The 27,921-nt window shown below is 38.7% G+C and overlaps 2 protein-coding genes across 2 annotated transcripts in view; one reads left to right on the forward strand and one right to left on the reverse strand.

Moving 5' to 3' along the window:
• Window positions 1-6,647, reverse strand: part of LCA5 (lebercilin LCA5) — a 54,056-nt gene extending 47,409 nt beyond the window's left edge. The window contains exon 1 of the mRNA XM_083377104.1: window positions 6,274-6,647. The gene's annotated coding sequence lies outside the window, so the exon portion shown is untranslated. The remainder of the gene's footprint in view (window positions 1-6,273) is intronic.
• SH3BGRL2 (SH3 domain binding glutamate rich protein like 2) lies at window positions 33-27,921 on the forward strand. Its single transcript, XM_083377702.1, has 4 exons — window positions 33-279; window positions 11,455-11,640; window positions 23,103-23,183; window positions 25,412-27,921. The coding sequence occupies exons 1-4, from the start codon at window positions 235-237 to the stop codon at window positions 25,424-25,426; spliced, it is 327 nt and encodes a 108-aa protein (XP_083233828.1). The 5' UTR covers window positions 33-234; the 3' UTR covers window positions 25,427-27,921.

Genomic DNA, 27,921 nt, shown 5'->3' on the forward strand with positions numbered 1-27,921 from the left:
CCTGCCGCATCTCGGAGTCACTCGCAGCCCTGCTTATCTGCGGCGCGCCCTGCGGTCGCAGGCTCGTAGGGCGGAAGGGCTTAGGAGTGAGGCAGGCTAGGCGCTGGCTAGGCAGACTGAGTCTACTCTAGGCGAAGCGGCGCGACTCGGAGGCGCGGCAGGCTCGCAGCTTCTAGACTTTGGCCGAGGGAGCTGCCGCGGAAGCGCATGTAGGGAGGGAGGAAAGAAGGGAAGATGGTCGTTCGGGTTTTCGTCGCCTCTTCCTCCTGTTCCGTGGCGGTGAGTGGAAAAGGCAGGCAGGGAGGCTGGGGAAGCGCGAAAGTCCCAACGATTTAGGCGAGGGAGCCGCTTGACTTCGTCGCCTTTGCCTCTTGGTTGTTTTTCTTTCCACCCAGTGGTGCCCTTGGTCCGGACTACAACTCCCATCACGCCTAGCCCCGCACGGCCCGTGGCTGGAGATGGTAGGAGTTGTCCATCGCCCTGGGGACGCGAGGTTAGGGAAGGCTGTGCCTTCGACAGACCACCCCCCCTCCCCCAGGGAGCATGTCCTTCGGGAGAAGGGCGGTATACAAATATAAATAATAATAATAATAATAATAATAATAATAATAATAATAATAATAATAATAATAATAATAATAATAATAATAATAATAATAATGTGCGCGCGGAGGCCGTCGAAAATCGCCACCCGACAGAAAGCCAAACGCGCGAAATCTTTCAGTAGAGAAGCGGCGGAGCCGAGAGAGAGAGAGAGAGAGATTTCCGCCGAGGACAACAAAGTCCATAACTCTGGAAAAGCGGCGTAGTCGCTTGTTCGTCGCTAATAGCAGCCTTTTTCCCCCCGATAGAGAGAGCCGAGCGGCGCTATCGCAGCCTGTCCGCTGCAGAACCGTTGGGTTTGCAAAGGCGGGAAAATGCAGGTTGTAATTTGCCAATAAATGTTGTTTACCGGTCGCTGGCCCATTTCCTTGAATTTTGTGATCTGAAAGGGTGAAAGAAAACAATGCATCAAAAAGTATGACCGTCCTTGTTACCCTTTCCGACAAATGGGAGTGACAACCCCACCCCGTTACTTGATGTTATACTGTAATCTGTTGAAGGAAGGTGGGAGGATTTACAGTAAAATTATTAGAAAGCATCTACTACTAAACCAACACCCACAGCTCTTCAAAAATAAACATTTTAGCTTTGCCGCATGCGCTGTCTAAATAATGCAGCTTGCTCTATAAAATGTGCTTAAAATTTCAGCTGCATGTAGTTGGATCCGCTATTTTTAAACTGTTCTTTGAGTGGTCCCCACTAATATTATCTTTTTTTCCTCAGTACTCCTGCCTCTCTCTCAAAATACTTTCAGTCTTTAGGTATTTCCCTTTTGCACACACACAGTGATATTTTGGCACTGTAAGGATTGTCACCCAAAGAATGTAGGATGTCTCTATATATGATGTGAACAAAGTGAACTCTTTAACCCTTTAAGTTTACTGTCTTTTGTACCGTAATAGCATGGATCACCATCCCTGTCCTTCCTTCCTGCAGGTGTTGTGCAGTTTGAAAATTAATGGGCACCAAGTTGTAGACATATTGTAGAGCTAGTTTATAATCCCTAAAATCCCTGTTGTAACTAATTTTGCTATCTCTAGAGACCTCTGAGGTATATATTCTTGTCAAGGTAAATATGGATCTGCATGGCCTTTTTATGAGAGTCATTGAAGCAGATATTCTACATTCATAATTGCTTATGCTTCATTATTGGTGATACTGAACTTTGCCTTCTATAAAACACACTTATGCTGCCTCTATGGACTCTGCAGTTTCTGATAAATCTTGAGCTGTGTGATATTTGTGTAATAAAGGCTGAAGTATAGTGTGGTTTGTTACAAAGTAGGTATCATGCTAGGTAGCTTTATGCTAGCAGCTAATAGTAAGTAATTACTCATTTCAGGAGTCTGCTGAGTAACTATTAGAACTTTTTAGAACCTGTATAATGAGTAGTCACTGAACATTCACAATAAAAACTCTCCTCCTGTCAGTCTATTCTTAGCAAGTAGTTTATAGTAATGCATCATCAAAATGTTTAATCTGTGTCACATATTTAAAAACAATGACTAAAATAACCAAGAAACTGAAGATGCTGTCCCTGCATTAAATAAAAACCTGAGATCATCTACTAAGTCTCACTAAGCTTAGTAGAGCTTATATTTGAGCAGGGCATATATCAAATTGCACTATTTATCTTTGGCCCTGTGCCTGTTTGCCTTGTGCAAATCAGGAAATCCTTCCTTCTCTTAAGGTTTATTACTCATTTCCTGGGTGCCATATCTGTTCTGTTGAATGCATAAACTACTAAAATAAGCAAATTGCTTTCTTGCTCAAAGCAAAGGGACTATGGATGTCTAGCAAACTGGTATATAAGTAAACTTAATGCTAGAGTGTTTTTTCTAGTTAGTACACTGTGAAAAGTGTGGCCCTAAGCACTTTCACCACCCCTGTTCTTTCTCAATAATCAGTAGGTCTGAGAAGTGCTACTGGCAAGTCTGCAGCAGTAATAGTGCAACATCCACATTGCAGATCACTGCTTAGCATCAGACTACACCATTCTGCTCTTCCCTTTAGCTAGAGCACAAATGATTGAGTACTTTGCAGACAAAGTATTCCATCAATAGAAGCATCTCTCACAAGATAATGAAGAGTAGGTTTCAATTTTCTGCCTTTTATTTACTATTTCTTAGTAGTCTTGTCATGTGCCAGTTGCAAAAAACCTTAATTTCTTGCTTTCAGTTTCCTTTACCACAGGGCCTTTCAATCTGGTAAGCAGGAGGGGGAAGGCTATTATTCATAAGTTGACATCTGAGCTAATGCCATCTACCTCTGCTATTCCTCCCTGCCCACTTTCCAGGAAAAGCTAGATTCATACAGTGTACGGTTTGCTTAATTTTAACTTGGAATCATGCTGTACGAATCTAGCTATTGTGGTTTGCACCATGTATAAATAATTTTGCGTTATTTGTATTATTGAGAAGACCATAGCCAATGCAGTGGACCAAACCAGCAATTATATGAAGAACATGCCATACTTGTACATACCCATACAATAGTTTTACACTCAACCCTCTACAGTCTGAACAAATTGTGCTTTGCATGCACCACTGGTCCTGTACAAAGAGCACATAGTAAATATGTAAATCTAAGCAAGAACTTTCCTTTCGTTAATACATCAGTAATAGCTATTACTGCAACATGTAATAAAATATAGTAATAAAAATATATCCAAGAAGAACCAAATACAGAAGATTAGATTATTTTAAATTTGCTAACTAATAAATAGGTTTTCATCTGGAACAAAAAGAGGGTGAAGCTGGCCTCAACTGCTATGGAGACCGTCTTCCATAAAGGTGATGTCATATCACCTTAGTTGTTATTAAATAAAGACATTTTGAGTAGGACCTCTTTGGAACTTAAAGTATAAGCTATGCAGGAATGGTTTCATATATTTGGCACCCAAACTGTGCCAGGGTTTTAAAGTTTAAGTACTAGAGTTTAGAATTGAGCAGGCAGTAGTGCTTGCTTAAATTACAGTGAAAATTTCAGCTATTTATTAAACCTTCCTTTGATTCAGATAGCAAAGAGAGAGGTGATATAGCATGCAAGTAGAATACACCTCATACCCTTGATGGCAATGCATTGCTATTAAAAAGTAAAAATGTGTAGGATCCCAAAGTATAAATGCTATGGAATACAACCAATGTCTCTCTTCTACACTACTTATCCACATATAGTGATAACCTTGGTACTCAACTGCTTTGAAACTCAGCAAATTTGGTACTCAATACATTTTGATGCAAAAATGTTGTCCTGGTTCTCATCGTTTCTTTGATACTCAATACACAAGCTAGAACCTGTCAGTATTGGCTGCCTTATGACTTATTACATTACTCCTTATGGGAAAAAATGTTTGATACTCATTGTTTTTGGTACTCATCCTGCCTCCTTGAACCAATTAACGATGACTACCGAGATATCACTGTATATTCCTCAAGACAGAAGTGAAACTATTCTCAGAATTAACCTGATAAAATATTGTGATCATTTGTATAAAAAATAAGCTATAACTCCCTTCCTACATCCTCAAAGGACATTGGAAGTTCACTTAACAGTTAATTGAGAGTTCACTTAACAGAGAGGCTTCATTTCTCTTAGCTTCCACTTCTTTATTATTACTCCAGTACACTGTTGTTATGGGTAGTATATAGATAAATGAAAACGTCAAGGCTTGTGGAATCTCCTTTGCATTTTGTTACGAAGATGAGATGCTACATTTACTCAGTAAAAACAAGGGGAAAGTTTAAATTAATTTGAAAGCCAAGCCCTTTATATATTTTCCATATCTGATAAAATGGACTCTAATGTGTGAATGTTTCTACCATTTTTAAAATTTGTAATATGCTATAAAATATGTATTTTCCTACTGTGGATTAAAATGGTTTGCCCTTCTGAGATTCTTTTACATTTGGAAATACTCTCTACATTATTCAGGGACCTTTCTTCCACATAACTATCGAAGATTACAGCAGACAGTCATTTTTAATAAATTGTAGAAGTTACCAGTAACTTCAGTTTGTACCAGAAATTCAGTACTTTTTGGAATAATAGATTCTGATAATGCTAGCAAAATGCAGGACTTTAATTTCAAGTTGCCATTGCTTCTTTTATTGAATGTAGAGCACTCTTCAGAATGAACTATCTGTAGGATGAGACATCTTTGTATAAAATTAAACCAACCTATGCCCCATCACATGACCACGGAGACGTCCTCGGACAAGCGCTGGCTCTTCGGCTTTGAAACGGAGATGAGCATCGGCCCCTAGAGTTGGAAACGACTAGCACGCATGTGCAGGGGAACCTTTACCTTTACCTATGCCCCATTGTTTTAAAGACATTTCCTTACCTGAACAGAAAAATGGAATAACCAATGTTGGGCAAAAAATCAGTGAGAGAAGTGACTTCCAACTTCCTGCTAGCTTCCCCATTGACTTTCTTAGTGGGAATCTGGCAGGGAGTGTGAGAAATCTTTCCACCCCCTTTACCTTCCCTTTCCCCTCCCCAGCAGTCTGCTGCTGGCTGAGGGAGAACGTGAGGGATTGCAAGGCTTGCTGATAAACTGTCACAGGAATGTTGAAAATGAAGATCACATGGCCACAGCAGCAGCCAGCAGCCCCGAGACAGCCACAACTTCCCCAAATTTAATCTCTCAGAAGTCATGGGCCCCAGATTTTGGAGATATTTTGTAAACACATTTGAAGTACCTTGGTTCAAAAATTGTCCTATGATGCACCATTTCACCCAATTAAAGATCATGTCAAGTGTTTTAGTAGCATATAGATCATCAGGGTCTTCAAACCTGGCCCTTTTATGACTTGTGGACTTCAACTCCCAGAATTCCTCAGCCAGCGTGTCTGGCTGAGGAATTCTGGGAGTTGAAGTCCACAAGTCATAAAAGGGCCGAGTTTGAAGACCCCTGATTATAGATACATTCTATGTTAGAAGTCCTTTCTGCTTTATATTGGTCTCTAATCACTAAGGCTTTTCTATCTCCATATGTACATGATTTCATTACATACTGGCATTCATTGGGAAGATAGGGACAGACAGTACCATTTGTACCATCAGAATGTATGTCATGTCATGTCAGATGTATGTCTAGAAGAGAAATATTTTTAAGGACCCTTAGAAAACATATCTAATACTCCTACCTCTTATTTTCCCCAAAACAACAACCCTGTGAGGTGGGTTGGGCTGAGAGAGAATGTCTCTCAGTCACTCACCTAGCTGGCTTATACCTAATGGAGTCATAGAATTCAGTCTCTTGATTCCTAGCCCAGCATCTTAACTAATACCAAACTGACTCTCAGTTTGTGGAAATACAATAGACAAATTTGATCAGATTGTGTGGTTTATAAAAAATATTCAGTATAGAAAATTATATATTTTGAATACTTTTCCTGGTTTCTGATCACACAGTATAAATATGCTGTTCCCCAAAAGCATTCTTAATCCCTTTCTTAGAATTCACATATTTTAGAATTCACATATTTCTTAGAATTCACATATGCTTTGCTTAATCAAAGAATATTTCAAAATTCTAAGCCAGAGCTCAGACGCCTCTGTTGAGCAACAGCTGACATGTTTTTGGTCTTATTTTCCTAATCCCTGACTGGCTGACTTACGTTCTGAGTCATTTTAAATTGCTTAATAATATTGATGTTTGCTTACCCAATTCTTGTCATCCATCTGCTGATGGTGTTTCCAGATTTTAGATCTTGGGGGGAGGGGGAAAAAAGGGATCAGCCTGCAGAAATTCTGTTCTGTGCCTTCCACCAGTTGCTGAGCTAATTGTTCTTTTTAAACAAGAATGCAAGATGCCAACAGAAAATAGTCATTTTCAGCGGCTCCATTTTACTACTGTATGCTCTGCATGCAGCCCATTAATCTATAAATAGAGCATGCAGTTAAATGCATATTTTTAAAGCAGAAGCACACACCACCTTTCAATCTTACATATCAGAAATCTTGAACTGAGGCTTTTATGGTGGTATTTTTTCACCACAAAGAATATAGAAATAAAATTTGTGGAAACAGACTAGTTATATTTGCAAGTCTCAAGTGCTTGGCTGCCTTATTCAGCTTAATTTCTAGATTCATAGAATACTGTACCTCAAAATGTGATTTCTTTAGTTCCAGATTTACACATTTTGACAATTTTATAATCTGATTTGTAAACAATGATTTACGATTGTACATTGTATATAAACTCAGCCATTGTGGCCTATGGAAAAATTGATTAAAATAAACTATGCTGGCATAGTGCTATATCTGGACTCAGAATATAAACTACAGTATTTTGTCTGGATACTGCCTTCTTAACTTTTGTGTCTTCAGTTCCCTTAGCCCTCTATTTTTTTTTATTTTTTTTAATTCCATTTATATCCCGCCCTTCTCCGAAGACTCAGGGCGGCTTACAAGCTTAGCAATAGCCTTCATTCTATGTATATGCCTGCTTGTTAGGGCTTTTGCCCCCACCCCAAGCGGCATTATTACAAAGTCAGCTTAATTGCCCCCAACAATCTGGGTCCTCATTTTACCTACCTGGGAAGGATGGAAGGCTGAGTCAACCTTGAGCCTGGTGGGACGCGAACCTGCACTAATTGCAGGCACTGGTGTTACTTAAGGAGAATTGTTTATCAGTTAGGCCACACCTTGCCACCAACAGTGTTCCTAAGCTGTCTATAAAGTGCTAGCATTTAGAACATTTTTGTGAAATAGGCTGTACAGTGATTTCTGAACTGCTTTATAGGGTGATAAGTGCACCATAACCTGGTTTTGACAGAATAATGCCTTTTTTTTCCTTTTTAGTTCTTTTGCATCCCACTTTTCTCAGTTACTCGGTGCCTTTAATCTACAGAGGCCTGCAAATTCTTTGAAAGAATAATTTAAAACAAGGGTCTTCAAATGTGGCCCTTTTATGACTTGTGGACTTCAGCTCCCAGAATTCCTCAGCCAGTGTGCCTGGCTGAAGAATTCTGAGAGCTGAAGTCCACAAGTCATAAAAGGGCCAAGTTTGAAGACCCCTGATTTAGAACATTAGAGGGTGCCCTTCTTTTTAAGCACTTAAAGCAGCTGCCCCTGCTTTCAGCCTGCGTGGTTGTTCAGAGGTTGCTTCTCATGGTCTCTGCCTCCGGGTGCAGCTATGGCTATTTTGCTTTGTATTGGAATGCAGTGAAACAAAGTGCCTGTGAATATATGTGCATGTGGAGATAGTCAGGATTAAACGAACAGCTGGGCCAAAAGAACAATCAATCAATCAGAATAAAGCTGGAAGGGACTTTGGAGGTCTTCTAGTCCAATCCCCTGCTCAAGCAGGAGACCCTATACTATTTTAGACAGGTGGCCAGGGCTTTTTTTCTCATAGAACGCTCAGAACGGAGTTCCGGCACCTTTTTTGGATGGAACCTTGTAGGGTAGGCAAGGCGGGTTGTATGACATGTGTGAGTTCCGGCACCTTTTTCTTTTAGAAAAAAAGCACTGCAGGTGGCTGTCCAGTCTTTTCTTAAAACCCTCCAGTGATTAAGCACTTACAACAACTGAAGGCAAACTGTTCCACTTGTTAATTGTTCTCACTGAAAAGATAATGATGATTTGATTGGTTCAAAATGATGTGCTTCGTATGCACTTTCATCTTTTCTAAAGCATCTGTTTTGAAGGATTATACAGCCCTATTAGTGGGGGAATCTTATGCAGGATTCTGCCTCCCATTATTCTGAGAATTTTGGAATATGTGTAATATAAAATCTCCTTTTTTCACTAGTTAGTACAATGAAATGAAAACTAGACAACAAAAAGTTTTCTTGGATGTGCAAATTTTCTGGATTGCACGAAGTTAATGGAGTAGAATTGCACATTTAATCATGGAAAAATGCCACTTGTTAAGCTACAGTATGTTGTTTTGAAAAAGTAAAATAATAACAAAGAACAATTTGAAATAAGCAAACAACACATTCTGGATACAGTCTGATAAAATATAAAATACTGGGAGTTGAGAAAGGCATTTTCTTCTTTGAGACAGTTGAGCTGTATCTTTGAGACAGTTGAGCTGTTGCATTACAAACTAATTTTTACCAATAACTAGTTGCTAGTAATGAAAGAATAATGTATTCCTTTACATAAATAAGGAGTCTTGTGTTTATTTTGTTTCTCTTTGTTTACTTAGAAATTAATAAAATGTGCTACTTTAGCATATCTACTTTAATTGGCATGAAAAGCTCTTTGGATTGAAGGTGTACCCTATATACTACTCACAGATAAGTCAGACTTAATCTTTTGGGGTTATTTTGGAACCTAAAATTCCCATCCATGAGTCTGTACAATATATTTTTAATTTTTATGGATCTCTTAATCACCACTTTGTATCTTACTAGGAACTTCACTAGGAAGGAACAGTCAATGAAATGTGGCCTTCCAGATGTTATGAAACTTTAGCATTCATTGCTCCTAACCATTAGCCTTGTTGACTGGAACTGATGTAGTTTGCTTCAGCAACATTATTCCTGTGGGTCATCTGAAGGCATATTCTTCATGCCTTTTGGTCAAGACAAGGGCAAGGAGGTTAAAGTAATACGAAGAGTTAAAATAGCCATAGAAGGACCTCCTTCCTCTTCCCAAAAAAGCAGGAAGTGTGTGTAGAAACTGATGAGTTTGGACCATCTAGTACTGAGATATGTCCTCCACACATAGAGCTCTTTGATGACATCCCTGTTTCAAAGGTAATAATTTCTCTGAATTATGGGTGTCAGCTGCATACACTGTACTTCAGTTAGTATATCAGTCACATCAGTTGCTATTTTAAAAGCAAAAACTGTAGAGCGTATTGCAGTACATCTTCCCAACTAGCCCCTGTTAGTACCTTTGAACATCTACCTTGGGGAATCAGCAACTCTCTTGAGATGTTCCTATTGAAGGAGTTGCTATAGCAAAGTGCTACTAAACCCCTCCCCCCTTTTGGCGGTCTTTAGTAAAGATTTCATAATAGGTATTGTTTTGATAGTCCACTGTATATTCCATTGAGTAAATTATGTGTTGGAGAAATGGCTTCAGTGCCTGTTATTTTATTATGTTATATGTTATAATGGTAAGTTTTTCCTGAATCTAAGTTTTATTTTTTAAAAAATATACTATGTGGAAACTTTAAAAGGGCCATACTACCTCTGAATTCTTATCAATACAGCCCCCTCCTATCTGAAGAATGTGATTTTCCAGAATGTTGGTCTGAAATGCTAATATAGCGGAATTAGAAGAATTTTTTAAATTTTAAAATAGGTATGTGTGGTTTAGGGTCTACATCAGTATCCTTTTGTGGTTCCCAGAGTGAACTGGGTCAATTATTTGGCCCTTTTTTATGACTAGGAATTTGAACAGGGATTGAGAAGTAAAAAAATGTCCCTTAAAGTTACAATTGTTAAGGCATCTCATTTCACCTCCTAAAATCCCTGACACTTCACAAAAAGGTGTAGAACTGTGTGCAAATGAACATCTAATTGTTAAAATGTGTAAGCTTTTATTGAAATTTGAAATTACAAAGAGGAACAAATGAAAGAATGTATGATAAAGTGGGCTAAAAGTTCTGGTTGTAATACACAGGTGGAACAATGGGAAAATGTGTAGCTGAAAGGACTGAAATTTACATTATGTTATTAAGTTAAGATTTATTATTTATTATAATTTATTATTTAAGATTTATTATTTATTTACATTATGTTATTAAGTTAAGATTTATTAATTATTATTATTATTTATGTCAGGGAAATCTACAAATGCTAGACACAATGCAGTCCTGACAGCCTAGATTGCTAGTTCATTCTGTTTGATGCTTATGCACCTGTCCTTGGTGCACCACGGGGGGCAAATTACCTTTATACCAATTAGCTAGTGGTGCATGGATTGCTGGCTCTTCCAGGCTCCTCCACCTCATGTTACGTTGCCTCACGTCTGGCCAGGTCCAGTGCCAGCTTCCACTCTCTCCAAACATAGCAAAGGGTTTTTTCCCCCACCCATGTATCTACTCATCTATATTCCCTGCTTTCGAACTTCTGGGTGAGCAGGAGCTAGGGATCGAACGATGGGAACTCACTCTCATGGACCTGGGCTCGAAGTCAGCAGTTCCCGTGTCATTAAGCTTCTGCGCCACCATATCCCCTATAAAAGTGGCTGCCAATCTTTTGGGCACCAGGGACCGGTGCCATGGAGAAAGGTTTTTCCACGAACCAGAGGGAGCGTGGTTTTTATATAGTGCCTGCATCCCACGGATGGGGCTTTGCTTGTTTGTGCGGCCCAATTGCTGGGCATGCTGCGGACCAGTGCTGGCCCAAAGATTGGGGGTTAGGGATCCCTGCCCTAGAAAGTTGAGAGTTTTTATATAATGTCTAGAAAATTTGTCTAGAATGTATAAAGACACTTGATACAATTTACATTGGAAATGTGAACAAGAGGAATGGATATTTCATCAAGTTTTGTGGACATATGACAAAGCTAAAAAAATTTGGATTAACATACACTGATTCAGAGGATTTTAAATATCCTCTGAATAGACCAGAGGGTTTTCTTTCTGAACATATGGGCAGTTGTAAAAAACTTTGTATCTGTACATGATAACTTCAGTGAGATAATTATATGCACAGAGATATAAAAAAATTAGTACTATGCTCGAGAGATGAAGATGATGGAACTTGCTCAGATGAGTAAATTGACTTTTTCTGATCAAGAAAATAATATCGATATTATATATGACTGAGAATCCCTTATAGTTTTTTTGGATACTATAGAAACTTTGCCAAGATTGACCTCCACAGTTGGCTGGGCAACAAGTGATTACCTCTTAGTTTTGCCTTTCTTTTTTTTTAGATAAAGAAGAGGCAACAAGACATTGTGCAATTTCTAGAAGCCAACAAGATAGACTTTGAAGAAGTGGATATCACCATGTCAGAGGAGCAAAGGCGGTGGATGTATAAAAATATTCCTCAAGACAAACTGCCTGCACAAGGCAACCCACTGCCTCCCCAGATCTTCAGCAATGATGAGTACTGTGGAGTAAGTAACTTTCAAAAGTTTGTGGTTTGTCCATTTTGTTACAGAAGAAAAACGAGGAATGCGTGGACAATAACTCCAGATAGCATGAATATGGACGGCGTCATGATAATTAGTTGCCCTCCCATGTGCTGTACAGGAGTTTTCAGATTATGCCAAGGAATGATGGGATAAAGAAATATCTAGTGATTTGATTTTCCATCTCTGATGTATTTCTAGCCTTAGGTGAAATTTTAAAAGCCCTTGCCTGGTGGAAACCAACAGGAAAGAGAAGCATGGCTGTTTCTTTAAAGCAGACATCTCAAAGAAATTTTGATTGTATCCAAACATATACATTTCCAGCTATACATATACATTATAGAGCCTTGGTGGAGCAGTGGGCTAATGCCTCCTTAAGTAACACCAGCTGCCTGCAATTAGTGCAGGTTCGCGTCCCACCAGGCTCAAGGTTGACTCAGCCTTCCATCCTTCCGAGGTAGGTAAAATGAGGACCCAGATTGTTGGGGGCAATAAGCTGACTTTGTAATAATGCCGCTTGGGGTGTGTGTGAAAGCCCTAATAAGCAGGCATATACATAGAATGAAGGCTATTGCTAAGCTGGTAAGCCGCCCTGAGTCTTCGGAGAAGGGCGGGATATAAATGGAATTAAAATAAAATAAAATAAAATATCCAAATATATACATTCCTAGCTCACATGATATGTCAAACATCTACTCTCCATAAAATAAAACACAGGGCAATTCCCCTGTCTTTATCAGATTCATTATGAAGAGTAATGCATTCACCAGTAGGTCAGTATATAATTTTTGTTGGGTCAGGTTTCATCTTATTAGATAATGTTTTGTTTGATTTTACTCTTTGTTCCCCTGTGTTCTAACTCTTCATAAATTAGAACAGTCATTTGGATATTGGTTGGTTGCCATTCTGATTGACTATGCGTGAACCAGAAACGATGTCTGTCTCTTTCTTCCGGTAAAGATGGGAGAAAGATTGCTGGTTCTATCTATGCTGGTCAGTGACCATAATAAAGATTTTATTTGAGATTTCGGCTTTCTCCTAATTATTAAAGTAAAAGCTGCAAGCATCTCTGTAGTCCATGAAACTAGAAGCACAAAAACGGGATCATGGCAGAATTACTTAAGCAGAGGAGGTCGGACCATTTTCTTCTGTTAGGGCCTAATTTTCTGTTGAACTTTTGGGAGGCCATAGACCAGGAGAGTCAAACTTGCAACTTCATGTGACGTGTTGCAACGTATTGCAACTTTTTTCCCATTGCTAGTAATGGGGTGGGCGCGGGTTCGCCATGGTGCATCCAGCCCACTGGCTGGCAGTTTGACACCCCTGCCATAGACTAAAGGTAAATGAAGCTGAAATTAGAAGAGGAGGAATCGTATGAGGATGGGGTTCTCGGTTGCTTTCTTGGCCAATTAACTTTTTCTCTCTTTTTTTTTTTACACATTCGTTCCCCCCCCCCACTTCTCTTTCCAACTCTTTTCGGTTACACGCCGGGACCTGAAGACCTGGCTCTTTGAGCTTTCCGGCCCAGGCTGAGAGTTTTTAATTGGGGGTTTTATATTTTTCAGGGATCAAATTTAATTATTTTTAATTGTTTTTAACTTTTGTATTGTATTGACATTTTTAAATACCTTGGTAAACTGCCCTGAGTCCTACGGGAAAAGGGTGGTATATAAATGCAATAAACTTAAACTTAATAGAGTGCCAGGGAGGAAAATGATTACTCTTGCCAGAGGAATGAATATGTTGTTGCAGAGTTTTTGAAATTACCGGTAGATTAAGAATTTGTGAGATATGATTAAGAAACTTATGTAGTCTGAGATCACCAGATATACAAGTTAAGGCTGTCTTTCTTGCCCTCCCGTCCCTTTTTACCTCCTGGTTGGATCTAGTACGGTAAGTTGTTTTGAAGAGATTGATTTTGCCCAGTGTATCGCCTAAATTAAATAGCAGAATTTAGTGGTTTAGATTATTTACTTCTTTGGTTGGGAATAAACACATTGCAAACAGTAATGTCTTTTGCAGATAAGAAAAATATGTTCCTTCACTTTTATGTTGAATTCCTAACATTATTTTTCCAAAGATACAGTCCTGAAGTGCCATTGCTCTTGCATGGGCTCACCCATAACCCATTTGCAAGCTGATGAGTCATTGCAGTAATTAGCACTTAAAAGCCCTTGTGTATCCTGATTAATATTTCTAGCAATTGAGCCATATTGTTTATATTGGAATAAAGAAATGCTTTTTCCACTTCAGACTGAAAGAAGGCTGAATTGTAATGTGAAGGAGTTACTCAAATAATAGAAAAAAGCTCCATTCGTATGTTATGTAGGCATTTCATATTTACGGGCATGGTTCTTAGATCTCTCAAATAAGTTTAAGGATTTTAAAGGTTAAAGGGTCTATCATAAACAGTAAAAAAACTACTATAAATTATCCATTAATAGAATACCTACTTAGCACTGAAAAAAATCATAAAAAGCACAACATAATGAAATAGTGTTAATGTGTAACTGTGTGTATTCATGTGTGTGTAGGAGTTGTGCTTTTGTGACTAATGTGAGTGGAACAATTGCCAACATCTCAATGGATTATTAACCAAACAGTACTGTTGATTCAGTGAATCTATGTTGTGAGTATTGATGTGGATATTCAGACATGGTTGGAGGTGCAATAAAAAAAATGAAATTTGGACTGAGCCAACATCTGGATATATCTGCCAGTAGCTATGTTCTCTGCATAACAATCCTGTTTGCATAACAATTCTGCTGGCATATCTGAATTCATAATAAGCTGTTTAATCCATTTACAGTGGCTTGGCTATTCTGTGATAAAAATCTGAGCTTTCAAAATTGAAGACTAAAAATGACAGGTTCAGTTTTGTGATAAATAAGTCATGAGAAATATAAAAGTATTTTTGGTCTTTCTGAACAGAAACCAAGTGCTACACTTTCCAAATAAAGCAATCCTTTAGCAACAGTGCTTTATAAACCATGAAACGTAGTTTGAAAAATCTCCCAATAGCTTTCTGTAAAAATGATAAATATTTGTCTGTTAACATTTCTTTTTCTTTATGACCTCAAGTGTTCTGGAGAAAATGAAACAACTATCTTTGGAGATTTTCTAGTGTTTGAGCAAAAACCGTGAGGATGCTACTTTCTCTGATAAATATATAACAATCAGCAGCTGGCTATGATGCAATATTAACCCATGTGTGAATGTTGACAAAACTATTGTATTTTTTTTTACTAACATAGGTTTTTGAGCTCTTGCTTAATTTTTAGTGCCATAAAGTTGAAATATTTATTTTTAAAGGAAGATGTTTATATTTATCCTCTTTATATTCCTGGAACTATTTCTTTAAATGGACAATGATTGGTCTGGTTTTCTAATTGGTCATGTTTTTAGGATTAATACAAGAACCCCACAACCTCAGATTTGATTCAGGGCCTCACAGATTATGAGGGCTCTCAATATTAACTAAACTGGTAACAATAATGTGATAAGATAGCCAATAAAATTCATAAATAAATAAGTAATAATGCTGTAGAAAATACATTACTTCTGTAGCGTATTGACCCTGGAGGATGTAGATTGTAGAGGCATCAGAAAACCAAGTTATTTATTTACAAATGGTTGTCTTTCAGGAAGGGGGGGGGAGGAGCATGGGCATGTAAATGCTTGTCAAGATTTGCTTTGATGGGAGTAGTTTATTTTGGTGTGTTTGTTACAGCTGCACACATTGTTCAATGGAAAATTCCTGATACTACATAGGAGGCGGATTGCCAACTGATAAATAGGCTGCAGGTGGTGTTTTACAATTATAACAATGCACAATGCCCGCCCTTGTTCAGAATAAGATGGGGTTAGCAGAAAGAACTCCCAGAGGTAGAAGCCGCAGATAGTTAGTGGGATGTACATAAGAACAGCCAAAGATAATTTGCAGGCAGATTAAACAACAACTGCCCATTCTTTCACTTGTTCTGAAACAATAGTCATCTTTGTTTGCCTTAGGAGGAAGGTTGTTTGTAGTAATAGAGCTCCGATTAACCACTTAGGCAATAGCTTAAGGGTAAAATCATTTCTTTCTCTTACAGTTGTCCCTTTAGACAATTGATTTAAAAACCAAAGTGATGCAGCAAATGTGAGCTCCTTGCTGCCATCTAGTGGTCAGGTGGATTAGTGTCCCCCATTGGTTTCCCTGTTTTTTGCTATTTGCATCTTGATTCTCCTTTTCATGTGCCTACTTCTTTGCTCCTTAAGAGCTGCCTTGAATTTTGTGTTACAAGTAGCAGACAATGTTCTGAGGCAATGGTTCTTAACCTGAGGTAATTTGACCATATCCTGGGGATAATGGAGTGATTTTTAAATGGTTTGTTTGTGAGCTGAGGATCCAGTTTAAAACTGCTGCTACTGCTGCTACTGAGACACTTGTGTAAAAGACTCTGGGTTTTGTAGGGATAGAGATATGGATTTAACAACATTATTTAAGAGAGAAAAAGGGTTAACTGGGTCAAAGAGTTTAAGGCCCACTGCTCTCATGGCTGCGTACTTTCTGAAGCCATCTCCTGAAGGTCTGCAGAGTCCTCCAACACCCAATTATGCCACTGGAATATGTCTAATTAACTGAAAAGCATTGGGATGTCTGTTAAGAGAGGAAAGTCTATTGCAGTGATTCATGTTTAACTGTTTTTGATTAGAGGATTTTTAATTTTTCTGTTCATTTTTCTCACCTGGCCCTGCCCTTGTTTATGTATTCAAGCAGCTGCATTTTTACCATTCCTCTCTCAAGAATAATGTGTGTAATCCTCTGCCAGTGAAAGAGAGCCCATTCTTTGCGTAGAAACGCAGACAATAAATGGCAGAAATAGATATGGAAAAGTTAGTACAGCAGGTGCTTATCATATATACATGAGGAATTTTTTTTTTAAAAAAAGTTCAAAGTGTACTTAAATAAATTCCTGCAAGGTTAAACTTAAAATAAGCCTTCTGTGGAGGGAAAGTATTACTAGCTGATTTGCATAAAAGCCTGCTTAACTGCATGAGTTGCTGCAGAATAAAATATTTTAGCCCAAGATAATTTACAGAACAGCAGTGAAGACCAGACCTTTTAATTTCTTTACATTTCCAACAAGGAAGCTCCTCTTCAGAGCACAAAGGCTGTTGGTGATAGAGTAAAGCAGCAAATAGACTGAAAATCATGCAAGTGTGCTTCTACATCTACAACATTCTACACCGCTATTTTTGTATCTGTGTGAAATGGTCAATACTTGCAAGCAGTGCTGAGAGGAATCCTTTTTTTTAACTCAGTCCTTAATTGTCCTATGCACATTAATTATCTGAGAAGCAGGGTGCTTGACTCTGATGATTTGCCAAATTATCTTTCTTACCATTTCCTGTTTTCTATAAATGGAACAGATGGTTTGATTCTGTGCACTGGCTAGCACCTATAAAGGTAATTGCTATAGGCAAGTGAATTCAAGTAGGTTAATTGTAGTATGCAGGGACTGTGGGGAAAGGTTATCTGGAGTAGATTCTAGCCTGTCTTGCTAGATTCCAGCAGCTCCCTGGCCAGGAGCCAACCAAAGTACACCTGGCTGAGGCAGCAGATTTTTTTCTCTCTCCTTAAGTAAGGAGCTGCCATCAATTTTGATATGGAACAGAAGTTCATTCACTGGGGCAGGGATGGGTCGGCCAACTAGCCACATGCAGTTTCTTTGCCTCCCAGAGGCCTCCCATTTTATCCTCACCTTGACAAGTCCCCAAAAGAAAAAAGAAAAAAAGGACCACATTGTACATTATGATTTAATTTATTTATAAAGTCATTCTATTTTATATTTGTATCTCTACTGAAGAAAGTTGGAAGTTATTCTTTTTTTGAGGGTCTTTATTGACTGCACCCCCAATTTTGCTTTTTCCTTCCCCCCCTTTTCTCCCAGTTCTTTCGTTTTTTTTCTTTGTGTTTTTATACCTTTTCTGTATTTTTCATTGGACCATTCCTATTTTTTAAACCATTAGTCAGTGTGTAATCTAAGGACTGTGTGTATGTCTTAAAATATTTTATTTGGCATTTTACCTGATGATAGAATTAAAAGAATCCTGATTTTTTTTAAAAAAAATTCTTGGGTGCCTAAGCATAAAAACTGACTTTGTATACTCCTATGAGTTTCCTCTGTTCGTCTCTCATCTATAAATCTCTTCCTTTTGTATTATCCTCTACATTACATCTCTTTTTATGTACAATAGCACATATTTTATATGGTGCTATTTTTGGTGCTACTTTTTGTTAGAGTGCTTAAAAGAAATAGGACCAATCACTTCAAAGAGGCTTCAGTATTCATGCTTGTAGAGTGACATGGTAAATGTGGAATGCGGATTATTGCAGAAGTAAAATGTGAGAGTGGGAGCTTATTTATAATACAAAAACTGCAAAAGAAACATAAGGCCTGCAAAAGGCACTAGGCCCTATAATATGGCTTTGTTTATAACGGTTAAGCCATCAAATGATTTTTCTTGTGTTTAGTTTAATGTAATGTGAGAACTAGATTACCGTCGTTATTCAGCCCCTAGATGTGTATGCTCAGAATATGGCCTTGAACAAGATTGATTTCAGTTTGGGGGGATTTTTTTTATATGAGAGGTTCAGGAATGAATTATAATGTGGGAACCTGAATGAATTATAATTAATGTTAAATAAGTTTTGTGATGTCACAAACAGCCTGGATCTGAAAATTAATATAACAGAAATCAAGATGGTTCTGTTTGATAGGGAAGATGAAATGATTGCAAATTATGCATAAATGATGAAAAAATAGAACAAGTTGACAAAGAAATTTTAAGATATGTAAGCCATAATAGGAACATGGTGTACAGGATGTGGTCCGATGCAAGGAGTGAAAGTTAAAAGCAAAAATTGTTGTGTACCAGGGTGTACTCCTGCCTACTTTATTACATGGAAGTAAGAGTTGTATATTAGATGAATTACATAAAGCAAGCTGAGTGCAATGGGAATGGACCACTTAAGAGACACTTGTGGTAAAATAAAAAAGGTCAAAAATAAATGGCTGATGAATGAATAAAAATTGATAAAACAGTATGACATCTACAGTCACACCTTGGTACTCATCGTTAATGGATTCTGAGAGGTGCGAGTACCAAACAGATTTTTCCCATAAGGAATAATGTAGTGAGTCACCAGGCAGCCAACACTGTTAAATACTGTTAACTACTTTTCTCACTCTTTGTCAGCATATGGTACAACATTCTAGCCCTGAAAGAGAATAATGCATATGGACCTCTTATTTGTGTGTGTGTGAGAGAGAGGGAGAGGGAGAGGGAGGGAAGGAGAGAGAGAAAGATCACTATCAAATAATGCTGAATTATAATCCAACTCTTTTTTCTAGCAGAAATTCAGTGCAAGTTTTTCCTGTTAGAATGGAGTGATAAGAGAAATTAATCTGCTTCATTTCAGGATATTAATTATTTTTTAAAAAGTACAAGAAGCTTTTCAAACAACAACAACAACATACACAGTGTTAAATAGCGGGTTCTTTGGTGCAGGAATGAAAATGAGGAACTGAGTACAGGGTAACTCATAGTTTATTTCGTGCAGAAACTGTACTGGGGAAATGGCTGCAACTAGCCACAATATATAGTCTAGCCCCTAGGCGGCAGCCAATAGGTTTGAATCAACCATTGCCGCCTGGAGATAGCCAATTGCAGCACAGGAGACTAGTAGTCTGGGTTGCTGGAGAGCCGTTAGCTGCTCCAGCAGCCCACGTGGTATTCCTTAAGAGCCCACTACATAACACCCCTCCCCTCTTAGAACAGATCGTAATAACATCAATTAATCTCAACAATTATCAAGACTCATTATCCAAACACACTAAAGTAAAAGTGATAATAATAATAAAAAAATAAAAAACAATGTACGTTACAATGTTATTAAACAACGTCTGAATGAATAGGCTTCAAAGATGGCGCTTTTAGGCAGTTACATCATAGCACTAGTTTCTGTAGTATAGTGGCAAATAGGAATTATAACAATATATAGCTCTTTATTTTACAATGTAATTTGCAAGATATGAAGGAGGCTTGTGTGCCCTAGAGGAACGTCTCGGAGTTCCCATCACTTTGTGGTCTACCAGCTTACCCAGTGGGCTGGGTAGACTTGTGTCCCTTTGTGCTCCTGAGTAAAGGGGATTCGATGCACTCTGGCTGACCTCTCCAGGTTGGCCCACCCCAGAGTCAGACTGTTCGGCAGAGTAGGCACAGCGGTTGCTGAAGTTCAGTTGGCTTGCTCCTTCAGGGGATCCATGTTGCATTCCAGGACTCTCCAGTTCTCCCTACGGTTCCACCTCAGTTAAGAAGGAAAAGTCCTGATAGTCCATGTGAGGACTGGCTTGGCTACAAGCTTGAGGACCTTGGGAGGGACTTATGACACAGTCCTCACTTAGTGGCCGTTCTGGAAACCTTTTCCTGAGCTGATCCATGTGTCGTCTGACAACTCGCCCTCCCTCCAACCCCACTTCATAAGATAGGGGTCCGGATGCCTTGGTAATTTGACCAGGAACCCACAGATTCCCATGACCATAGTTCCTGGCCCAAACCCAATCACCCATGAGCAGCCCCCTTGGGGGTTTTGGTTGAGAGGCTTCTGCTGCCATTCTATCTGGATGCAACCTGTCCAGTTTAGTGATCAAACGCCTCCCCCAACATAGTTCTGCAGGACTTTTGCCTGTAGCAGTGCAGGGCGTAGAATGCTGGCAGAGTAAAAAATCTGCCATTCTGTGATGCCAGTCACCTGTGACAATGTGCTTGAGTGATTCCTTTGTTGTCCTCACCTCAGCTTGACCATTAGAAGATGGATGAAAAGGCGCAGACGTTGCATGTCTGATGAGATTAGCTCTAAGAAAGGCCTGAAATTCAGCAGCAGTGAATTGGGCCCCATTGTCTGAAACTAAGACATCTGGCAACCCATGTGTGGCAAAGAGTTTTCTCAGCACCTGGATGGTCCTAGCAGTAGTCATGTTAGGAACTGGAATTACTTCCAGCCATTTGGAGTTGCTATCCACTACTATAAGGAAGAGCTGTCCCTGAAAGGGCCCAGTGTAGTCTATGTGAATCCTAGACCAGGGAGTGTGCATTTCCTCCCACCTGTGAACTGGAGCCTGTGGGATTTCAGGCCTAGATTGCTGGCATGTATAACAACCATGGACTTGAGCCTCAATGTCCTTATCAAGGCCAGGCCACCAGAGGTAGCTTCTAGCTAAAGCTTTCATTCTGACAATGCCTGGATGGCCTTCATGTAATGATTGTAAAACCCTGTCTCTTAGGGAAGAGGGAATTATGACTCTGTTTCCCCATAAAATGCATCCTTTATGGGCAGATAACTCATGCCTCCTTACAAAATAGCTCTGAAATTCTGAGCCTGGACTTTTATCCAACCAGCCCGTGTATACCCATGACAACACTCTACTAAGTATTTTATCTGTGGCAGTTTCAGCAGCAATGTCCCCTGCATGGTGGGGAAATTCAGGTATGTCCTGTATGGACAATATTCTAGCAGCAGGAGCCGGATCTGGATCCATTAGTGGCAGTGGTAGTGGGCTATATAATTGGATGAAATTTACATATGCTAACCAATAAACTGGATTTTATAAACCATGATAGATGGGAGTTACATCGCATACTTACCTAAGAACAATTAGCTATCAATGACTGAGTGAAAAATGTAAAGCAATAACTGATTGGACACAATATATGCAAAATACTGGCTTTGCATCTGGTTCTCTAAAGGTATGAAGAGGAATTTTTTCTGTTGTATGCCAATATGAAATAAAACAAGGGTCATATAAATTTGAGTATTATGTCAAGGAACGTTTTTTTCTTCCACTTGATGTGGCATAATAGTAGAAGTAAATCATTTTTTTAAAAAAGTAACTAGCTATATCCTGCTATGGGTAAAATAAAATTGCAGAAATACATTTCATCCTTACCCCACTTAAAATAGATCTTTTTTTGTTTGTCCATGTGTAATCTCAAATGTGAGATCCTCAGGATAGTGGGTGGGCTACAAATGTGTTTAATAAATAGGTAATAAACCTATATGTAAGATTTTAAAATTGATGGTGATTTCAGGGCAATGAAAAGATATATCAGATTCCTTTTAAAATAAATTTAAAATAAATAAAAAGGATAGCACGGGCTTTGGTGAACCTGCTTTGGGTGTTTCAGCTTTCATGTTAAAAACCTGTTTTAAGATTTTGCTTTTTGTTTTGTTATTTCAAATCAGGAGATCCCATCCTGTCCTCGGCTAAATGGGAGTAAATGATCCAGGTCACTCAGCAGAGCTTCAGAGTAGGGCTGGTTTGTCATATTTGGCCTGAAGAGTTGGACATTACAACCAGAAATCATGAACACTGCTTTCTTTCCCACGTCAAACTTGAAACCAGAAGAAGTTGTAGAACTTGTTTCAAAGGCGATGGCATGGCCCGGGGCTGTCTCTGAAGTCATGGTGTTTGAGTGAAATGGCAAAGCAGGGAATAAACGAGCAATGAATATATATATAATTACCTTGTTATAAGTGGGTTTGAGTGGTTAATTATTTACACTTCTATATCCAGTCTGACAGTGGAATAGAGGAGCACATTAAGCAGCCATTTATAGTCCTTTGATCTGTACTGATCTGTGGGGGAGTGGTACTAGGAAAGAAAGTAAATATTTAATTCATTGTTTATCCTGTGTTTTCATATCATAGGGAAGGCAGTACATTTTCTTGTGACAAACGCTGCAACTTCTTCTATTGTATTTCTACCAGATACTTTGGATGAACAAAATAGAATTATCTTTAAATGTAGTTTATTAAATATGTTATAGTTGCACACTTTGTTGGATTACAGGTGGCCTACAAAATCCAGAAAACAATAAAAACAAACATACATATAAATATAGCAGGGGCCCTGAAAATACATAAACACATAAACCCTAGACCTGGGAACAAAGCCAATTCTTAAGGGCCTTCTAGAACCTCGGAAAAATGGGCGCCATTTGCATCTCCAGGAGGACATTATTAGTTATTTGTTTATATATCTTAACTGCTTGATCGTACTGCAATTTTGACTATACACCCCACTTTCATGATGTACTGGACTAACTCTTATAATCCATGGCTAAGTGTCTCTCAACCTTGGAAACTTGAAGACGTGGACTTCAACCCCCAGAATTTTGTAATCAGTATGGCTAGCTGGGGGAATTCTGGGAGCTGAAATCCACACATCTTAAAGTTGCCAGGGTAAAAGAAACACTGATTTAATTTACGCTGGCAAAGGATTGTGGCAAATAATCAAATACATCTGGAGAGAGAGAGAGAGAGACCCCAAAAACATATATGTATTGAAGGATGAACATTGTAAAAGTATACTTTTTAAAAATCCTTTCTTTATCTTTAGGATTACGACTCATTTTTTGAATCCAAGGAAAGCAATACTGTCTTTGCATTTCTTCGCTTGAAGTCTAATTTGGCCTCACAGGTGAATACTTTATAAACTAAAGTTTAACGTGTTGGTCTTTGGTGTTTCAATGTATTTTACCTTTCTTGTGTAATCAGAGTGAAATAGGGAAGCAGCATAAGCAATTTTAGGCACCTGAACCTGAAACAGGAACCTCTGTAGTTGTATATGGCTGTCATTCATGAAGAAGTGAAGACAATTAAAAGGTGGCTATATCTGGGCTGCAAAAATCTAGACAGCCACTAGATGGGAGCAAAGCATTAAAAGTTTTCTGTACCTTTTTGATACCATATATTGGGTATCCACACACACAATAGCCCTATTTAATTATGTCTGACTAATTCAGCTGATTTTCATTTGGATTTTTCAGGAGAGTTAATTCTAATAGATTCTCAAATAAATTTGGCCCTTTGTCACATGGAAAAGATATATTTCTTGTTGGTATTTGTTATGACCTTATTGATCTCAGTGGGAAAATAGTGTAACTTTTCCCTGGCTAGATCTTTCTAGGTCAGTCATGGCAAACCTTTTAGAGACCGAGTGCCCAAACTGCAACCCAAAACCCACTTATGTATTGTCGGGTGTTGGGTGGGCGTGGCCCATTGGGTGAGTGTGGCCCATAGGGTGGGCGTGGCTGCAGTGGTAACGGCAGACTGGGTGGGACTAAAAAGTTCAATCAATCAATTTCAACTTTGCAAGATCTTTTTTTTCCCCACGAGAAGTTGAAATTGATTGATTGAACTTCTTTTTTTTGCACACGGCAGCGGAGGCCTAAAGCGAAAAGGTTTTATAAAACCCAGCTGAAGGCCTAGGACTGGGGCAATGGCGCGCATGCCCACAGAGAGGGCTCTGTGTGCCACCTGTGGCACTCGTGCCATAGGTTTGCCACCATGGTTCTAGGTAAATGATCTGGAATCCCCATAAGAAGAAAAATAACTTATTCTGAATCCGAGAGGAATAGTTGTGTTCGCTGTCCTTGAAATTTTGAGAGAGACTTACTGGCAAATGAACTTATTTTACATATATATTTTTATGAAGAGAAATGCTAAATGGCTACATGGTCCCTTATTTATTTGACATTTTCTCTATGTCACTCTGCTGAATATTCAGCATGTATTTATTAGAAACAAGACTACTTGTGTGGTAAGACCCGTTTTAAAGATTATTTTCTTAAGGGAACATTGCAACAATGCTGGCTTTTAAAGAACAACTTTGTGATTAATTGGTTTGGAGGGTGTGTGCTTATAATAATATGTGAGAAAGATCTTGAGAGACAGAGTAAAGAAATTCTGCCTAGGGAACAGTCAAATAAGAGGAGTCATAGCCCACAGGTGTACAGTGGGTGGAGAAAGAGGCCCAGAATACCACTTTAGCTTCTCAAGCTGTAGAGGAGACAGCAGGAGACACATACTTTCAGAGATGCAAGATTTTGTTAATGTAGCTTTATAATAAAATAGAATAGGTCATCTTGTTGTATTTCCTGTTTGGTTTACCTGGGAAACCGTGCTTTATTAAATAAAACAAAAACAGAACAGGCTAAAATATGAGCTGCGCTTGATTTGTTGGCAGCTGTTTGTTATGTGGTATTTTTAATTTTCAATATTTTTAAATTTAGTTATATGGTTTTGCTAAACCATTGCCATAATTATGCTTTTTTAATTGTTTATTTTGATCCCAAAGATGCCTTTTCACAAGGCAACTGGACTTTTTTGTTTTTGTAATAGTGGCGAATATCTGTAGCTCGGGTGTAGGATGAGGGTGAAGGTTCGTTCTCCGAGCTTGTGGGTTGGTTTCCGAACGTTTCGTTACCAGGACTAGGTAACATCTTCAGAGGCGTTTAAGGGAGTTGAAACAGTTCCAAGAAGGCTCCACAGCCATTTGCACTACTCAGGTGACCCTGATGACACAGATAAACCACCAGGAGGCCTCAATGACTCTAAAACAAAGCAGATGACCACCTGTCTGCAAGGCGTATAAATCCTTCTATTCTCCATCATCTAGTCAGAGCTGAAGAAGCTTCTTGGATGAGAAGCGAAATGTCTTCAAAGAAAAACAAGAAAGTCCAGTTGCCTTGTGAAAAAGCATCTTAGGGACAACCATGACCTGGATGACTGAGAATCTCCATAGACATGTTTATTTTGATGTTTTATTGTTTCACTAACTTATATTGTACACATTAAATTATTTTTATAAGCTTCAACTGTTTAACAGTTGTATTAATTTATATACAATTTTTTTTTTAAAAAAAGGAATCAGAACCTTAGGAAAACTGCTTGAAGAATAAAAAAACACATCGTCTGGCCGAATGAATTCCTCGATGTTCAGCACGCTACACCTTCCCTCATGGATCACTGTGATTCCAGCCAATATGCACCATTGGTATTTTGCTTGCTGCTGAAGAGGTGTGAAATAAGACATCAGATAACAAAAATGGGGTGATTTGTGGTGTTGGGTGCTCTTCTATCTTTGCAAATATATATGTAGTTAAGCCTGTGGATCATGGTTCTGATATGCACTATTATTCCATTTAAATGATGACCTAAGGTTCTCAAGAATGGCAAATGGCAGCAGAATCAGATCACCCATTATATAGTATCAGAGATTCAAGTGTTTACACTTTGCTGCGTTGAGAATTAATGCAGGGATGACATTGTTCTAACTGTGTTTACAAACACCTTGACCTTGCAAAGTTCTCATTTTCCAAAATACCAAAAAAACCAATAATTCTCCTTGCAAACATCTCATTGTTGTGCTATATGTGCTAATGTGTTTATTGTTATAAATGGTCCTAATATATATTCCTGGGAGAAGCAAGGGCATCAATATATGGTTGGGATTCAGCAGTATAGTGTATAAGCCTTTCTACATAAATGCCTAACTCGAGCAAGGATGTTTTTGCTTTGATGGCCATTCAAGAATGATTTCTTTGTGTGTCCCAAGAGAAACTAAGTTCTGGTATTCAAGAACAGTCCCAAATCAACTGATCCAACAAAACTAGCAAAGAAGAAGTACCAACCATCTGTGTCATTCTGAACAATATTGCCAAATTTTATATTTCCATACGATAGACTGCCTTCTGCCTTCAATTTCAAGCATTCATAACAGTTAAGGCTGTCAATTGTAGAGTCAAGTTCAAAACATGGAGTGCTCCATACATGGTGAGCAACATCTGAACAAGATGAAAACCATGTTCAATCACTTTAATGGGGAAAAGGGCAGGGATTCTTCAAGAAAGGAACATTTTCTGCCTATGAAATGTTTTATTTCATACTGTATGATTGGGTTGGGTGAAGACAATACGGTATCTTCCACTTATAAGGCACATAAGAACAGATAGCCCAGTAGTACACATCTCTAAATGGGTGGGACTAAAGAAACTAGGACATTCCTATTCAATTAAATTTAGCCCCTGACAAGTACACACATCTTATTTAGATTCTCAGACTCTTATAAAAACATCACACCTCTTCATCAGTATAGCTAGCTTGGAAATAAGCTGCCTTCATGACAAAGGCACTCTGGAGTTTTTGTCTGCTTGCTTTGGTTTAAAATTGGGCAGCTTCTGTTTGGACATTGCTACCATTCCTCCAAGGATTTATTTATAATTCTTTAAAAATGACAGCTGACTGCACCAAAACTGTTTGGAAATAGAAGTATGCAGAATAAGAAAACGAAAGGGAAATTGTGAGAGCAGAGGGGTCCTGATGGCGTGGCAGAAAGCAGTTTCCTTTGTCTTGACAAACATCTATGTCTTGCGATTGGTCACACCACAGTAGCATCCACTGTGTGACTAGACAAGCTCCATCATCACAGACACTTTGTAGTAAGAGCACCCGGGACATGTTTCGTTTTTTAAAATCCAAATGTTTCCCATCCCAGTCTTGCATTCTGGAACAACATGTAATCTTTGGGACTAAATGACTTGATGAAGTATGTTAACTTTATTGTATACATAGAGTTTCCCACCTGTTAAAGAGTTTTGTCTTATCTTTCATCAAGATGTCCTCTCTATGAGCCTCTTGATTAGGGCAATAAATTCGGGTATTCTGTTTAAGTAGATCTGGGGTACAAATATCTGGATGACCAATAAACCAGGGGTCCCCAACCCCTGGGCTATGGACCAGTACTGGTCCATGGCTTGTTAGGAACTGCACAACTGCAGGTGAGTAGTAGGCAAGTGAGTGAAACCAAAACAATACCCCCATCCGGGTCCATGGAAAAGTTGTCTTCCATGAAACTGGTCCCTGGTGCCAAAAAGGTTGGGGAGTGCTGCAATAGATGTTAGGAAAAGGCAGCAGCCACCAAAATCTGGCCCTTAGCTGCCATGTAGTGATTTTTCAGCCCAGATCAGTTAGCTGCATCCAGACGAAAGCTTATACTTAATAGTGAAAACAGGTGAGCATGTTACTCACTCAAAGCTCAGGGACGTTTCTGAAGTATTTGTTATGAACAGGCATTCCAAGGGAGTGGGCAACTTTTAAGAAACCACTGTGTTATCCATTCTACTGTATACATGCAAACCCTTGTCATACTTAAAAGTAGGATGAGATTTTAGCTAATTTTAACTATAAGATGATGTAAATTTCAATTTTATTTTGCTTTGGATTTTTTTGGAAGAGGGAGATTATGGTTAGAATGTAATTGCAAAAAGTGTCCTGTTTTCATGTCTAAATCAGATCACTTAAGCTCACTAGCGTATGCTATTCTGTATGTAATTAAATGTTTGGCTTTTTTAAATTAAAAATTGGTCGATCTTTCA

Source organism: Vipera ursinii (assembly GCF_947247035.1).
Source record: "Vipera ursinii genome assembly, chromosome: 1".
NCBI lineage: Eukaryota > Metazoa > Chordata > Lepidosauria > Squamata > Viperidae > Vipera > Vipera ursinii.